The sequence below is a fragment of the Pavona decussata genome, unplaced genomic scaffold, assembly GCF_977016875.1.
Source record: "Pavona decussata unplaced genomic scaffold, jaPavDecu1.1 SCAFFOLD_324, whole genome shotgun sequence".
In the NCBI taxonomy this organism is placed as follows: Eukaryota; Metazoa; Cnidaria; class Anthozoa; order Scleractinia; family Agariciidae; genus Pavona; species Pavona decussata.
This window is the reverse complement of record NW_028145713.1, coordinates 1,132,565-1,149,925: the sequence shown is the minus strand read 5'-3', so window position 1 is coordinate 1,149,925 and position 17,361 is coordinate 1,132,565. Positions and strand designations below refer to the sequence as shown.

At 40.0% G+C, this 17,361-nt stretch overlaps 1 protein-coding gene and 1 long non-coding RNA gene across 2 annotated transcripts in view; one reads left to right on the top strand and one right to left on the bottom strand.

The window, feature by feature from the left end:
* Positions 1 to 11,920, top strand: part of LOC146453715 (furin-like) — a 128,904-nt gene extending 116,984 nt beyond the window's left edge. The window contains exon 13 of the mRNA XM_085096281.1: positions 11,516 to 11,920. Within this exon, the coding sequence (XP_084952407.1) occupies positions 11,516 to 11,646 (131 nt within the window). The 3' untranslated portion in view covers positions 11,647 to 11,920. The remainder of the gene's footprint in view (positions 1 to 11,515) is intronic.
* Positions 11,921 to 12,639: 719 nt separating this feature from the next.
* LOC146453714 (uncharacterized) lies at positions 12,640 to 16,656 on the bottom strand. The gene is made up of 2 exons (XR_014859446.1): positions 15,794 to 16,656; positions 12,640 to 14,387 (listed from the first exon to the last, which is right to left on the bottom strand). It is a non-coding gene; the product is annotated as an uncharacterized LOC146453714 (long non-coding RNA).
* Between the last annotated feature and the right edge of the window lie 705 nt (positions 16,657 to 17,361).

Here is a 17,361-nt window from a genome sequence, read left to right as displayed (position 1 = left end):
TCGGGGGGTAGTACCCGTTAGCCCAGCAAGACAGCTACCTAGGGGAAGGAAAATCCCGATAAAACACCAACCTTCTCCATTGGAGTTGGTCGTAGGACCAATCACCCTACACCGTAAAAAATACCTGATTCGGAAACCAGAGATTTGTTTGACTGGATCAAGCACAACGACATGCCAAACTCCGGTGGATAACTATATTACATGGGATGATGGCAGAATGACGGACGCGGGCCAAACCCGCAAGGAAGCCCGTGGACTGAGAGGGTCGTTGGCTAGTCCTAAAATTATGTATAGAATTGGATGTTGGAATGTACGGACAATGTATAGCATTGGCAAAACAGCTCAAGTTACATTGGAGATGCAACGTTACAAGATCAGTATACTGGGAGTTAGCGAGTGTAGATGGTCTGGATTTGGAAGGCTGAGAACTCACTGGAGAGACTATCCTTTACTCGGGTAGAGAAGATGACGTTCACCAAAGTGGAGTAGCAATAGTGATGTCCAGGTATGCCAGTGGGTGTCTGGAGAGCTGGGCACCAGTCAGTGATCGGATTATAACAGCCAGATTTCACTCTAAATTCATAAAGACTACGATTGTTCAAGTGTACGCCCCAACCAATGAAGCAGAAGACGAGGCAAAAGAGACCTTCTACGATCAACTACAGAAGGTATTGGATACAGTTCCCAGGCACGACATGCTCTTGGTGATGGGGGACTGGAATGCCAAAGTGGGAGAAAGACAAGAGGGCGAGAGAGGCATTGTTGGGAAACATGATCTAATATGCGAGAGGAATGACAATGGCGACCGCTTTGTGTCCTTTTGTGCGTATAACAACCTTGCTATAACATCAACCATGTTCCCTCATAAGGATGTGCATAAGTACACGTGGACCTCCCCAGACGGTCATCACCGGAACCAGATTGATCATGTGGCAGTCAGGTCCCAATTCAAGAGGTCAGTGCAAGATACAAGAGCGCATAGGGGGGCTGATGTGGGAAGCGACCACAATCTTGTAATAACTAAAGCTAAACTCAAATTGAACAGCACTGGCAAGAAGCAGGAGGGGACCATCAGGTTTGAGGAGAGCAAGTTGAGAGAGCCTGCGATTAGACAACAGTTTCAGCTCGAGTTGAGAAATCGATTCCAAATCCTACAGATGACAGATGAGAACGACATGGATGAAGATGATAACCGGATTAGTGAACAGCCTGACCAAGGCAACAGCAATAGCATAGACCACACGTGGCAGAAGATCAAAACTGCATACACTGATACTGCAATGAAGGTACAAGGGCGAAGAAAGAAGAAAAGTAAGAGCTGGATTAGTATGGAAAGCTGGCGAAAGATCGAAGGGAGAAGGAGACTGAAAAAGAAAATAGGAGATGCACGATCGGAGAGGCTGAAGAACAAAGCTCAAAACGACTACAGAGAAAAGGACAAGGAGGTGAAGAGAAGCCTCAGGAAAGATAAGAGAGACTGGATTAACGGTGTAGCACGAGAAGCAGAGGAGGCTGCGAGTCAGGGCCAACTGAAGGGAGTATATAAAGCAACCAGGAGATTATGCAACGAAGGGCCAAGAAAGGCAGGAATGGTGAAGAGCAAGGAAGGAAAGTTATTGACTAAAGAAGACGAGGCTAAAGCAAGATGGAAAGAGCACTTCATGGAAGTCTTAAACCGGCCAGTTCCCGAAGTTGTTATTGAGATGGAAGAGGCAGACGTAGTGAATAACAGCATCAATACAGGAGAAATAACAAGGGAGGAGATTAGGAGTGCATTGAGGGACATGAAAAGTGGAAAGGCGCCAGGTATTGATAGTATCACGGCAGACCTTCTGAGGGTTGACATCGACACCACAGTTAGTGTCCTGTATGAGTTATTCAACAAAATATGGGAGGAAGAAAGTATTCCAGAGGACTGGTCCAGGGGGCTTATCATCAAACTGCCTAAGAAAGGGGACTTGACGAGTTGTGGAAACTGGAGAGGTATCACCCTCATGTCTATTGTCGCCAAGGTGTTGGGAAGAGTCTTGATCAAGAGGATTGTTGCTGGAACGGATGCTGAGTTGAGAAGAGAACAAGCTGGCTTTAGAAAAGGAAGGAGCACGACTGAGCAGAGCAGAAATATAATTGAACAGGTAGCCGAATGGAACACCAGCCTCTACCTTTGTTTTGTGGACTACGAGAAGGCCTTCGATAGCATACACAGAGACACTCTCTGGAAGATCATGAGGTGCTATGGAATACCAACTAAGATCGTGAAAATGGTGCAAGTCATGTATACTAACTGCACATGTGCTGTGGTAGATGGTGCTGGAAGATCAGATTGGTTCGAAGTGAAGTCAGGCATCAATCAGGGTTGCAACATGTCAGGGTTCCTGTTCCTCTTGGTGATTGATTGGGTGATGAGAAGATCAGTCGAATGCACAAGGACAGGTATTAGGTGGAGGTCGACAACTATGTTGGAGGACTTAGATTTTGCAGATGACTTAGCTCTCATCTCAAGTACATTCACGCAGATACAGTCGAAGATTAACCATCTTAGTAGTAATGGTAAAGGAACAGGCTTAAAGATTAACACCAAGAAAACCAAACTGATGAGAATCAACGCCAACAGCAACAACACAGTTGTTATAGATGGGCAGGAAGTAGAGGATGTGGATTGCTTTGACTACCTAGGAGCAAGAATAACCAAGCATGGAGGGGCTGAGGACGATATCAAGCACCGTCTAGGGAAAGCTACAGGAGCATTTAACAAACTAACTAAGATCTGGAGAAGTGGACAACTGAGCAAAAACACTAAGATCAGAATATTCAAATCCAATGTCGTAGCAGTGTTACTCTACGGATGTGAAACATGGAGAATGACAAAGAGGGACGAAAGAAAGCTGGACACATTCCTACACAAGTGCTTACGTGGACTACTTAAGATCTATTGGCCAATGAAGGTGACAAATGAAGAGGTTAGACGGCGAGCAAAAACCTGCTCCATCAGTGAGCAGATTAGGAGACGGAGGTGGCGGTGGATAAGGCCTGTCCTGCGCATTAGCAGCGATCAGAACCCGCGCATTGCCCTAACTTGGACACCGGAGGGGAAGAGGAAAAGAGGGCGGCCGAAAGAGACCTGGAGAAGGACTGTGGAAGGAGAGAGGCAGAAGATGGGTTTTGACACTTGGGGAGAGGCTGTCATCGCTGCGAGAGACAGGGTGGGATGGAGAAAACAAGTCACCGGCCCTATTCTCCCAGAGGAGATAAGGAACTAAGTCAAGTAAGTCACCTCTTCAGACCATCGCCGCGACTGGAAGTCTTGTTGAATCTTTGTAATTATGGCGAGAAACTGATAAGGTTGGGAAACTCGCGCATATTCGTCATGGATTCACGATCATATAAGAGCAAGGCAAGGCATTAGTGAGTAGTGAAATTTGTAAATAGGCTATATCAATTTTAAGATTCTGTTTTTGGAACTTATTATATTGCATAGCTTAGCTCTTAGTCATTTATGTACTGCACTGTTTTTATCTACCACCGGATTAATTCAACCATCACCACGCGATATTAATCCTGTTCTGCTTTACTTGGGTAGTCAGTTTTTATTGAACTGTGGTTATCCCCCAGTGTCGGGTAGAACATTAACCTAACCTCGCGCTATGAACACTAACTTAGGTTCTTCTTTAGCTTGTAGAGCAGAATGCTCTGCTTGCACTAATTCATATCACAATAACCAATTCTGTTCTACTTGGGTAGTCAGCTTTCTTTCCAGTGAGCTGTTGTTATCTGTTGGGCAGGATCCTATCGGGAATTAGCTCATCTGTTAGTGGGCTGAAATTGCAGGTTTTAGCGAGAGCTCTCAGCGTAGTAAGATAAGTGTCGAATAGTTCTCCACTTTCTTGGTTTCTTTTGTTAAAACAGTACTGTTGTAGATAAGATTTGTTTGACCAATGCAGTGCCTTTGCATCAAATCAAGTACCTTGCTCATAACTTACTTATCTTCTCCGGCTTCGAACGGCAAGCCACTGTAAACCTCTAGAGCCTCCGAACCAATGCAAGTAACGAAAGTTGCGACACAGTACTTGTTCTCCTGTTGTTTAAGGCGTGGGGCGATGTCGAGCGAATCTTACGCTTGTTTTCACTTTTTCCAGTTTTCGGCGATATTTCCGCTCATGTCCAATCGAGACGGGACAGGCGGATTGCTTTGAATTTCATAATAGCTTGGAACACTTTGCGGCGGCAGTGGGATGGGTACTTTGACGTTTGTCTCAACTTACCTCTGCATTCTGCGCCGCAGCCTCAGCAGCATAGTTTTCATGGTTACATTTCTGACACCATGTTTAGTTTATGACTATCAAGACAAGATTTGAGTATAGAACTGCTTTTATTGAGCTCTATCTAAGCTTCTAGTTCTAATGACAACTGACAAGTCCTTGTGTTGACTTAAATTACATTATATTGATGTGTCACGTGGTACACATGATCATCGGATGTGATCTCTCGTTACAGCCCCCTTTCCCCTTACCTTTTTGTTTGATGTGTGAAGTTATTAGGTAATGCTATTAGAAATTATGATCAAATTAAGGGAATCCATGTTTTATGCAAAGAATGCAAAACAAGTCAATACGCATATGACGCTACTTTAATTCTGGATGGTTCAGATAACTCCTTACGGCAATGTTTTAGTTTACTAGACTCCTTTGCTGTTATTTCCTGTCTAATAGTTAATTGGGTGAAAACAGAAGTTCCTTGTGATTGGCTCCCTTCGTTTTTAAAAAACAAAAAATGAAAGAGTTATTGCAGGCTACCAGAACATAACATGGTCCTCCCAGAAAGTCAAAGCTTTGGGTGTTTAGTTTACCACCATTAAGGGAGAATCATAAGCATTAAACTATCAAGAAATAAAGAGACAACATTTCTAAAATAATTGAAAACTGACAGCCTGAAGTCAACCCTTCTTGAGAAAGTAGCAGTTATTAAGAGCCTACATGTACATGCCTCGCAGTAAATTTACATGTTCTCCCTGCTCCCCAACATCGAACTAATATCTGAAGGAAAAAATTAGCCTTCTGTTTAAATTCTTTTGGGATGGTAAATGGGACAAGATTAAATGGAATGTTGGACGGTCAGAGTTTTAACTGCACTTTAAGGGCGAATCGGATTAAAAAATATCTACAATCGTGGACAAAACGGTTAAGAAAACGTACCCTTCCAAGCGTTTCTACAAGTAAACAGTCGAACGACCATATTTTCCCCGCCCCCCCCCCCCCTCCCCCCAACTTAATGTTGTTTGGTGGGTCATGAACATTTTCCCGGCAATCAGCACTTCCCAAATCAACATTGTATAGGGGGAGGGGGGGAGCAAGAAGTAACTTGTAGGAATTCGAGGGGAGGAATAGGAAATAATTGTTTTGGTGGGCCGCGTTCAGATTTCTTAACGAGAATTGTCCACGATTGTAAAACAGACAAATTGTTTAAAAACAGAGATCTAACCCTGCACAGAAACCCGGCCGGGTGATATGTAATTGGACATTGGGTACTAATTAACGTCCAGGAATATTGCCGTTAATTGGTTCTAATTCGCGGAGATAATGGTTGTAATTTGTAACGCAAAGAGATGCATTATCTCATCACTTCGCCATTTATACAATGGTTTTTACGGTCGCAATTGACTCGCAAAGAAAGGCGTATATTGCATATTTGGCGCAGCAGAAGATATTACCAGCCATAGAGATACTGAAACAATGCAACATTTCACTTGCATCGGTATACAGAATTCGACACGAGTTCATATCCGTGAAACAGACCGGCCCCGCTTAAACGCGCAGGAGGACGTCGGAGCAAGTTGTGCGCGCGTGACCAGAGAAAAATTATTCGCTGTTTGCGAGTGCTACGAAAAGAGGAAGGACATTTTTCTTCCAGTAGGATTAAGGAGCGGGCTGGTCTAAAGCCTAATGAAGTAAGCAGCAGGACCGTTAGGCGTTTTCTGCACAAGGAAGGCTACCACTACCTGCAGGCGCGTAAAAAAGGCTTGATGTCCGAGGATGACATGCGTCAACGTGTTCACTTTGCAAAGAACATAAAAAATAACCACTCTCGGGATATTTGGTGCAATACGGTTGCTTTCTATTTGGATGGTGTCAGTTTCCATTATAAAAGAAATCCGGCGGATCAAGCTAGAACGCCACAAGGGAGAGTATGGAGGAGAGCGTGCGAAGGGCTTATTCAGGGATGCGCAGCTAAAGGATGCAAAGAGGGGAGTGGAGGTCGCGTTTAAAGATTAATGGTGGCCATTAGTTACGGTAAAGGAGTAATTGAGTGTCATGCATATGATAATCTGGACAGCCGTTCATTTGCCTCTTTTGTTAATGAAAAATTTGATTCTATGTTTGCAAGAGCAGACAAGAATGGTTCTCGCATGTTTGTACGAGTCAACGCACCGAACCAGAATTCTGCTCTTGTTAGAAGAGTACTTAAAATAAAAAAGGGCAAAACAATTATGTATACCGCCTCGCAGCCCTGGCATAGATCCTATCGAGAATTTCTTTAATCTTGTTAAAAAAAAGCTGAGAAAACAGGCTTTAGAATTACACACTACGCGTGAGACATTCGATGAATTTTCAACACGTGTAATTAGAACAATGTACAACTTTCCATCAGAGACATCAGAGGTAATCGACAAGATTATAGACACTATGGATGGCCGTATGGATGCCATTATTACTGGAAAAGGACAACGCACTAAGTATTAATACTTGTATTCAATATACATTTATTATTCTTGCAACTCAGGACACGAAAGCGGTCTTTTCTGACCAAGTAATAATCAGAAGATTACGTCACGCTAGTATTTTATTGTGTTACATAGTACAGCGTGCGTGACAGGCATGTCACAAACGTCAACAAATACATTCTACAAGAGAACATGTGTCCATTTCTTGCCGTACCATCTACCTTTCTTCCGTTTGTTTACATATAACTCTTAATAACGCAAAATACTTTAATTGCATACGATTAACAAGAAGACATTTAGCACTTTCAACGATTAACAACGATTAACAGCAGTTTTGTATTAAAAGAAATGACTATCTATTCTTTTCACGAGCATTCGGTGTTAACCGTTGAAAACCTGCGTTAATCGTTGTTTTATTTCACCATTGCCTTGAAACTGTCAAGTTAATCGTTACATCCCGAATTTTAGGTCTGGCTCGCAACAAATAAGGCTTACAAAACATCGTGCACATGGCGGGATTTCTCTTTGCTGCTCCCGCGGGATTTGAAAATTGAAATAAAAAATTCTCCAAAGCACATTCATCATTTCCGTTTCACGTTCATCTACTAAGCCATTTTTAATATACATGAGCGGACGCTTTCCTGTGCCTGTGCAGAAGATTGGAGTATCAGCAGTCAGGGAAATATCCTTTGCAAAATGACTTCTTGGTGCGCGCTGAAATAGTTGTGATGCTTGTTGGAAAAGTGAACTGAAATCCCAAATTCTTTCAATAGAAATTCCTTCGCTGATAACCAGCGTTCATTACGATCCAGTTTCAGCGCGAGATGATAATGTTCACCACCGCTCTTATGTTTCTCCCGACAGCAACACCACTGAGCAACTCTCACTTTGCCTTGAGAAAATGCGGACAAAACTGCTGAGGCGAAATTTTCCCGGGTTGGAAATTTAGTAATATCTGCCTGGCTATATGTCACCAAATAAACACTGCGTAGGTCACTTCTAAGGAGAGAATCTTCGGATAACGATTTACCCAGCTCCTCTGAACTAGATTCATCACTTTCATAGCTTTTCAAAAGATCCATAGTGTTGGTGGTTACTAACTTCACCGAACAATGGCAAAACAAGTGACCAGAACGACACGCGAGTTGTTTATATCACGACCGGCGTGATCTATTTTTGGCTTGTTACATCTCTGCTAAATAAAACACTGACGTTAACGTACGCGTAACTTAGAGAACACCGACCGGTGTGTCTAAACACGGCTCCCGAGAAGTTCAAACTTTTTGAGTTCTGAGGAAATGGAAAAAAATTGGCTGACACAATCGTGGACAAAACGGTTAAGAAAACGTACCCTTCCAAGTGTTTTCACAAGTAAACAATCGAACGACCATATTTCCCCCTCCCCTCTCCCCCCAACTCAATGTTGTTTGGTGGGTCATGAACAGTTTCCCGGCAATCAGCACTTCCCAAATCAACATTGTATAGGGGGAGTGGGGAGCGAGAACTAGCTTGTAGAAATTCGAGGGGAGGAATAGGAAATAATTGTGTTTGGTGGGACGCGTTCAGATTTCTTAACGAGAATTGTCCACGATTGTAGATCCAAGCAACAATGGAAAATGGAAAGTTGCTTTTTTATTTTTTCCTTTGAAACCTAGATTGTAAACTTCTCCTATATAACAACTTAAATGCTTATAAGGTTTCGGTGCTAAAGATAAATGACCCTTTCACCAAAGAACTCATTGAAACTTGGTCATATCGTAACTTCAAAAACGCAAACATCTGATTTTTCTGGTTCGCCAATCTGGTATAACTCTCATGTACCAATTAATAATTAAACCATTTTCTACAGAAACTGGTTTTTGTCCGGTAGTCGTCTAGTTCATCACTTACTTAATCATTAATCATCAAATTTTCATGATGAAAATTTAGAATTCTTAACTTTTGGCTTTCTTAACCCTCTCATTGCCAAATTTCTTGGACTCTATGGACAGTTATCTGAATTATCTCGATGTAGATGACCAAAACGGATTTAGTTGTCCTATATGAAGATCTCCTTTGAAATGTTCGTTACTCTGCAATAACGAGGACTCAAGTTTTTTTGTGACGTCACCTATTTGAACCGTTGTTGTTTTGCTCGCGAGCACAAACACATTCTAATCGGTAAGTTGTCGGTTTATAAGTGTACTTTCGGGCCATTTTCCACTGCAGAAGCTCCCAGGCTGGCGTCATAAAGCTGGAATGGAGAGTAGAGGTAATCCTCTGAAAGAATCCAGAGGTGAGAGATGATTTCATAGCGACTGGGACGCCAAAAGTGTTCGTATCGAGTCATGGTGGCTCACGGGTGAAGTTGCCTCTCTGGCCGTTCTGTGGGTGGATTCTCGGACCTACCGAGGCAATTTGGGCCAGATTTGACTTGCAAAGAAAAGGATGTGTGCGATATTTTGCCAGTAGGACCGGGTGGCTCGACACATAAAAAAAACTACTGAATTAAGATGGCGGGACCTCCATTTCGTCGTTGTATCGAAATTACGCAGAATGCAACTCAGACGGCAAAGGGGAAATCACGGGCTTTGAAAAGTGGCTCGAATCAAATGGCTGATGGTCGAACAGCTGTACGCGTGAGAGGTAAAATTGGAGATTAATGCTTAGTCATGAGATCAAGGTTTGCTGTCATGAAGGAATTTTGGTTTTAAAATGAGATTTTCAATTAAAAAAATGGAAGCAAAGATGTGTGCTTTTCAGCTTTCCTCGATGCCACAGAAAACGGGCATTTTTGGTTTTGCTTGAAAATAAATGTTGATATGGAACGGCAAACGGAGGATAAACTCAGTTTATTTGCTCTTAAAGCCTAGAACACTTAGTAATTAACACTATTAGTAGACCATAATCAGATTTCTGGATTTGAGAACGTGACCAATCTTGAAAGTGGTAGCCTTTAAAACGGCGAGATTAGTCGCCTTTAGCGGTGAAAGGGTTAAGGAAAAGAACTCAGTCAAAACAAACTTTTTGCAGTGTTATCTATGCAATCTCGAATCTAAAATTGGTTTCTGCCTCCTCTTATATGCCTACTACTGTAGAAGATACCAAAACCCTGCTCATGTCGATTAACTTCTACAAATTAGTCTACAATGCACTCAGTTAGCAAATTGCTTCTACTCCGCATAAAGCAAAGCAAACGGCTCTCAGACTGCATGTCTAACGGTTTCAGCAAAATAGTAAGGCATATGGATAACTTTCCTATGTACTCGCGAATCCAAATTTTTCAGTTAAAATTCCAGCTCCAAAAAAAAAGCTACCAACAGCTAAAATTGGTGTCGTAGCTGATAACTTATGCAGCTTTGTGTGAATAGCACGGAAACTCTTGTGCATCTTTTCTGGGAGGGTACATTTGTTGAAACCTTTTGGAATGATGTATGGATGTTAAACAACCCTTGCCTTTCAGATGAATATTTCTCCTTTCTGTCTTGTTTAGCCTTTGTGGATAACACGTCCAATCTTCTCTTTCACCACATCCTCCTTATTTGTGCGTAGCACATCTAGTGGTGTTTAAATCAATGCGTCTTCTTCCTTCACGAAAACTTTGTATGCGGAATATATTGAACCGTTTAGATGTTGAAAAATGCTGCGCTCTAAAAAATGGATCCTCAAAAAATTTTAATGAGAAATGAGGAGCTTTTCTTCCGTGAAAATAACATAACTTCCTTTTCTTTGTTTGAGGTTGCATTTTCGGGAAAGAAGGGAACGCCGTTTGCAGGTTTTAAGTTTTCCCTACAAATATATAAACTGGACTTTTTTCGTTAAAAAAGACTCGAAGGTTTAAAAGATGCTTTTCGGGTAATGAATGTGTGTGTCCGTGTGAATGCCATTGTAATAGCCTCATGGGTATTGTATTTTACAGATATGTATTTCCGTAACCAATATGCAATTTTATATAATTTTTTGTGCATTTACATGTAATTTGTGAGCAATTGTTAATTTAAAATAATAATAAACTAATAAAAATAAAAAAACATATCCAGAGACTCAAAAGTTAGAATCAGCTTGTACAATAAAAAAACAGCACCACAGGAAAGTACTGCTCACTAGTCACAGTTTGCGATGTCATCCACAGACTTAAAAGCTGGAACACACTATGCAGCATGATAAGCAGCATTATAAACATCTTATACAGTCACATGGTTGGCATTTTATTTGCAGACTCAGATGCTAGGATTACCCTGTACAGCAAAATAAACAGTACAATTTCTAGCGATTGTAATAAACAATTGATTGCTTAATGATAATGTGCAATCTGGGCCACAAAAAAGGTTTAAAAATATTTATATTTTATTGATGCTTATCTTAACGTTTTTAAATTTTATTTCATTTCATTATTATTACTATTATTATTATTATTATTATTATTATTATTATGATTATTATTATTATAGGTAACTTGATGAGATTTTTTTCCCTTTTCTTAAAAAAAATTGTGTTTAAAAATAGTCTTTTTTATCGAAAAGAATTGTAAATAAGTTTTAATAGCTACTCATTGTAAATAGGTTTTTAATAGCTCTTATATATACTTTTAACTTGTAAATAGCAATTTGTGTGGAATATTTCAATAAAGAATTATTATTTTTTAAAAAAAATTGTTATTATTATTATTATCATCATCATCATCATCATCATCATTATTGTTATTATTATTTATTATTTACTGTTCTGTTTGTTTGTTGTTGTTATCCTATCAGGTAATTGAGTAAAGCCTGGCCTCGTGATTTTAATGTATTTGTTTTTGTTGTTTTCTTTCTGCAGTCCCCTGGAAGATCATAGTTGGTGTTTGCACACCTGTTGTCGTTATTATTATCGTTGTGCTCGTATCTGTATGTGTCTGTCGTTGGATAAAGAGAGGCCGAGAAATAAAGCAGAACAAAAAACCGAGTTAAGAGCGTACGAACAGAGACAGAGGGAACAGGGAAAGAATTACACCAAGGTTGTACGTGGTGGTTCTTTTGAAAAGTCACCCGGCACTGATGGTAGCTATATGGTGTAAGATGTTATATTAGGGAGCTTTAGCACAGACATTCGTGAGCCACGGACGGCAACCGAAAGTCGAATGTTTCCCTTTTTGGCGTGGTTTTGCTTCTTACCACGGACAGTAAAAGCTCCTGTTGATGACTGTGGCTTGATGTTACAAACAAGATGGCGCGTAAACGCACGGTTGCCGTCTGTGGCTCAAAAACGTCTTTGCTTAAGTTCCCTATTTACAAAGAGAGGGACTTCCCATAAGGCCAGAAAATAACGTTCTCCCTATTTATAACCCACCCATTAATTTCTGCTTGTTCTCATTGAATAAAACATGTCACGTGGTACAAAATCGGACTATGGTCATCAGACGATAATAGTCGTCCAATTTGATAAATAACTGTTGTCCGATTTTTACTGATAAAAAAAAAAACAAAGAAGGAAGACGGCATTTTTAGGTCTTAAATATTGCAATCGAGTCACAGTTAAATAAAGTCAAACAAGCTAGTTTGTTTGCATTTCATGGTATGACCAGCAGTGGCTCTTTTGTCTCATACTTAGTAAAGCGCACGCATTTAAGAAATTAATCGGAGGGTTATAATTAATAATTATTCACCACAGTGGAGGTGAATAGTGATGGATGTAAATATCCACCACTTTCACCGACAATGAGGTGAATCATTGTTTTAGTATATACCACACAAAGTGAAGAACTAGCGGACCAAAAAATTCCTTTATTTTTGACAATATAGCGACAAATGGTGGGAAATTTTAAAATCTCGTGCACCATGCGGTAAGCGATTTCTTATTGTAGAAAGTTCCGTCTCACTTTCTTGGGAAGAAATAAATCTTTTGGAGTCACTTGTTTAGTTGCTTAGGTGTCATTTCTTCAATTGTGTGAAATTCGTCCTGTGTTTAAACCAGGCTACAAAACATTAGATGTTTCATTGTTTACTTTGTAATTATAGTGCTCGGCAATTTTCGTTAACAAGGCATTGTATACTGATTTCATTTTTCGCCTTAGAATATGAGGTTGGAAAGATTAAATAACTTGCCATTTAATACTGTCAAACTAAACTTTGATGCCATTTGTAACAGGTGCCTCTTTAATCGAAATATTGTCCTCTTAAGTGACCGTGGCGAAATGGGAAGTCATCTTGTTTCTCTTCAGCTGTTCGGAGGTAAATAGTACTTCGCTAATCACCTCCGAGCTAGCTAATCAGCGCGCGTGAAAGGCACTATTCACGTGTGTGGTAAATAATTATACCCCTCCAGGCTTGCTGGTATATCAGAGGATAACGCCATCTGCTTAAAGGTTGTCCTCAAAATATCGCAGATGCCCTTCAAGCTTGGCCAACTGTTCATTTATCGGACAATCTTTAAGCCTCGGACATTATTCTCCGATATAACAGTTGCCTGAAGGGGTTTATTTACTAAATATGATGTAATAGATCAAACACGAGGAAGAGTGTTTCCTCCGATTTCCAAACACCGAGAAGTAGGTTGGAAAAACGAGGCGCAGCCGAGTTTTTTTTTTAACCAACTTCGAGGTGTTTGGAAATAGGAGGAAACACTCTTCTCGTGTTTGATCTATTACGTCTCACTACAGTTATGTTCCAACAGGGGTATTAATTACTTCAATGAGCCGTAAGGTGTCTTAAACCTATTTATAGGCGAGCTGGTTATATATTTTTTTGTCGGACTTTGGCAGGAACTGAGATGTAACCAATTCCTTTGATTGCTGTCACCCTAGATGAGGAATGTTTGAACCTCAAGAAAATGTTATTTAAATTTTTATGGCGGTAAAAGTGTTGAGAAATCAGCGTATTTTAAAAGAGTGTCAAGGAAACTAAGACCAAACCCGGAATTCTAAGACCCTATCAATCCCTCTTTGAAAATCGTTGCTCTCATACAACTCGCTACTCAAAATAGTGGTTAAATTTTACCTGAAAACGCCATGCCAATTTTTTTAGCTGACGCACAAATAGCGGAATAGTACAGCCAGGAAAGGCGATGTTACCCCAAGCTTTATTGAAAAGACAACAACAACAACAGAGGTCAGGAATCTACGGAAAACACAATTGACGCTATAAGGGACATAATTTTATGTTGAATGAAAGGGGGTATTAAGAACCTTATCTTGATCCAAATTATTCAAAATTTCCTGAATTCAAAATTATGGGCACTTTTTGCACAATTACCCCAAGCTATATGAGAGATATAGGTCGTGACCTTTGCGCGTGTTGTAATTTGAGCGTCACTTTTTTTTATTTTTATTATTTTTTTTTAATTTTATATTTGAGCGTCACGGCGAGCATTGCGTAACGGCGGAATTATAAGGATTTGTATGGGAAAAAACGATTCCTACTTTAATTTAAAAATACCACCGAATTTTCAATAGAAATATCCCTACCTGAACTCCCTTGTCTGTTGTCCTTTCTCCTATGTGGTTTTTGGAGCGATTGAGCGCGATTTCAGTGAGTTTTAGTTCCATTGCTGGCAGATAATAACAGTTTACAGACAGAGAAGATGGCTATAATTAGATCTGTAGGTAACGGGAATTGTTACAGTGATCTGTTCCAAAATGTTACACAAAGTTTCATCAGAAGAATGAATAGATGTGAAAAAATCAAATAAATTAGTTTCTATTCGACTAATGTAGCTGCTAAGGTAATATTTTTATGTCATTAATTAATCAATCCAGTATTTTGTTGATTTTTCCTGTAAGCGACCACTTTGTCGTGCCCCAAGGGTGGTCGCTTACGAGAGAGTTGACTGTAATTTCGCCGTTACGCAGTGCTTATATCTCTCATAGAGCTTGGGGTACCTGTGCTTTTTGCAAAAATTAACGTTTTAAAAATATGGTGACATCTTAAAAGCTTTTTTCAGCCATTACAAAATTAACGACATTTTAAGTTCAAACATTCCTCTGTTGGGGCCAAAATGAAATCTTTGAGGGCTAATAAATAGGTTCAGTCCACACAAAATACACTCAAAAGCGAAAAAAAAAAAAAAAAAAAAAAAGAAGAAGAAGAAGAGAGTGGAGGAGAAAGAAAGACTGACAGATCCGTCTTTTATATATTGCTGACTATAGAGATTTTTCATGGAGAAAAAAAACAACCACACGTACACTCTCTCATGGCATCAAACGAGCAGTATCGCTTACAAAGATCTGTGTACATTGTGAGAACTTATATCTCCTTTGAGATTGAATGGGTGTAGACTGCAAACAGTCTCTCTGTTGCTCGAGAATCTGTGGAGAAGAACGCAAGCTGATCGGGAGGTGAGTTACGCACATGAGCGGCCAGACTGTGAGTAGTGTGGGCGGAGAAAGGCGAGCGAAAAGAGAGACTGCTCTGCTTTCATACAGCGATTGTGAAGCCCGGCGATGACGCACAGCTGTCAGCAACTTTTATTAGTGACATGCGAGGTTAATTTGAGCCGTACTTGCTATTCTTGAAATAAAAGAAGGATGTTTTCGCCATAGAAGCCTATTATTTACCAATTTATCTGTCGCTCCAGCCGTAATTGTTGTTGTCCCGCTTAGAAGTATAGCCGTGGAGCAAGTCAGAAAAAATGAGATCGATGTTTAAGTTGGCTGTAGTATAAACAGAAGCTCAAGAGATTATGAAATTTACTTTTATCGTGTACCGAGAAGTGTCAAAATGCACGGGCAGTTCACGGAAGATTTGACTCCTAAGAGGCAGCAGGAGTGGATTTCAGCGATAAGTAGAGAAAGGCTGATGTTATTTTTACTGCATTCTACATTCCTAAAGTTCATTTAGGTACCAAAATTATTGCTGCAGGAGTAATTTTCACCGAGTTATGAATTTTCAAAGTTTTCGTCCGAGCTGCTAACTATGCAAGCGCGTGAAAAATTAAGACACAACTCGCAACTTGCCAGTCATTTGTCAATAAAATGAATTCTCTGGGCCGAGAAACGACGACAAATTCTTACTCTACATGTTTCAAGCTTACACAGATGATTTAACCGTTCCTAGAGGCTTAATATTCACCGAGAAATTAATTATTGAAGGTTTTGTTCTGTTTGTTTACTAGCTGCGAAACATAATTTCACTGCACGGGTCTCATGCAGTCACAAACACGCACTCAATTTGAGCGTTCAAATATTCCTTGGAGCAATAAAATGATGGTCACTCTTCCCAAACTTTATTTTCAGTCCAAAAATATTTCTGAAGGAAAAATTGTAACCGAGATTTTCAAAGATTTCCATTCGACCTGCTGATTACGCGATGGTATGAAAAAACACACACACAAATCACCGGAGTATCATATTTAAAAAATGCGCGTAGTTATCATTGACAGGAACTGCCAAAGAGCTTTGCAATCGCTGTATGAAAGCAGAGCAATCTCCCTCTTCGCTCGCCTTCCGGTGCCCACGCGACTCGCCCCCCAAATATCTTGCGTTCTTCCTCGCGGATTCTCGACCAAAAGAGAGATTGCTCGCAGTCTAGAAGAGGGGTGCAGATTTGTTGAGTTTTAGTTGATTTGATTAACTGAAGTCTTATTGTTAGCAGATTTAGGACGAAATTTTAATATATAAATCATGATTTTCTGCGTCTGTCCAACAGAATTCATAAGAGGTGTCAGTGATTTGGTTTTTGTAGTGAAGGAAGTAAATTAAATTCGTTTTTGTTAACCTGTTTCTGACAGGGCACCAGAGTGTTGCTTATTTTATATACATTTAGCACTTGGTTTGGAGGAAATTTGTAACAAAAAAAAATACTATCGTATTGTAGAAGAAAATTGTTCTAGAAAAAATTATTATTATCTGGTACTTGATTTAGAAGAAAATTATATTTCAAAATATATAATATTGCTATATTTTTAGACTGTCTGTCCAACAGAATACGTCGGAGTTCGTTTGTTATTTTTTACGTAGTGTAAAACATGAATAAAATTCATTGCCATTCATATATTGTTTCGCTTTGAATCATAACGGCATCAACTCTTAGGCCCCGAAGATGCTTGTTTCGAAAAGGTTTGACACCTCCCTCACCTTTTAAAAATAACAAAGCTTGACCCAAACCGAGTGTGCTTCTTTTTTTTTTTTTTTTTTTCTGGATGACCCTCCACTCCTCTCCACTTTCGGGAGACTTGGCCTTGTTTACTTAAAAATATGAAAATTCTTTCCCCCTCCCCCCCCCCCCCCTAAAAGTGTGTTGAAGTTGATAAAATGTACAAGATTTTCGATCCATGTCTGACTCCTGACTTTCAACATTGTTTGGGGGTGGGGGGGGGGGGGAATAAGTTTCTAAGATTCTTTTTGGGGCCTTAAACTATCGGTAGCTGTGTAATTTCGCAATAAACACTTAATGACTGGTCCCTCGGGAAACAGATAATTATGTTTCCCGAGAATCTTAATGTTTCCCGAGGCGGAGTCGAGGGAAACATTGAGATTCTCGGGGAAAAAAAATTAACCGTTTCCCGAGGGACCAGTCATTAAGTGATTTGTTATATAGCATAACGAAGACATTAGAAGACGCAATGTCGAAAATCGAAAATTTATTGATAAATTACATGTAAGCGCATAACACCGCGTAATACTACAATGCTAAAAATGTACAAAAAGGTAAACCAAAGCGGACTAAAGAGGAAAAAGACTTAAGAAAAAC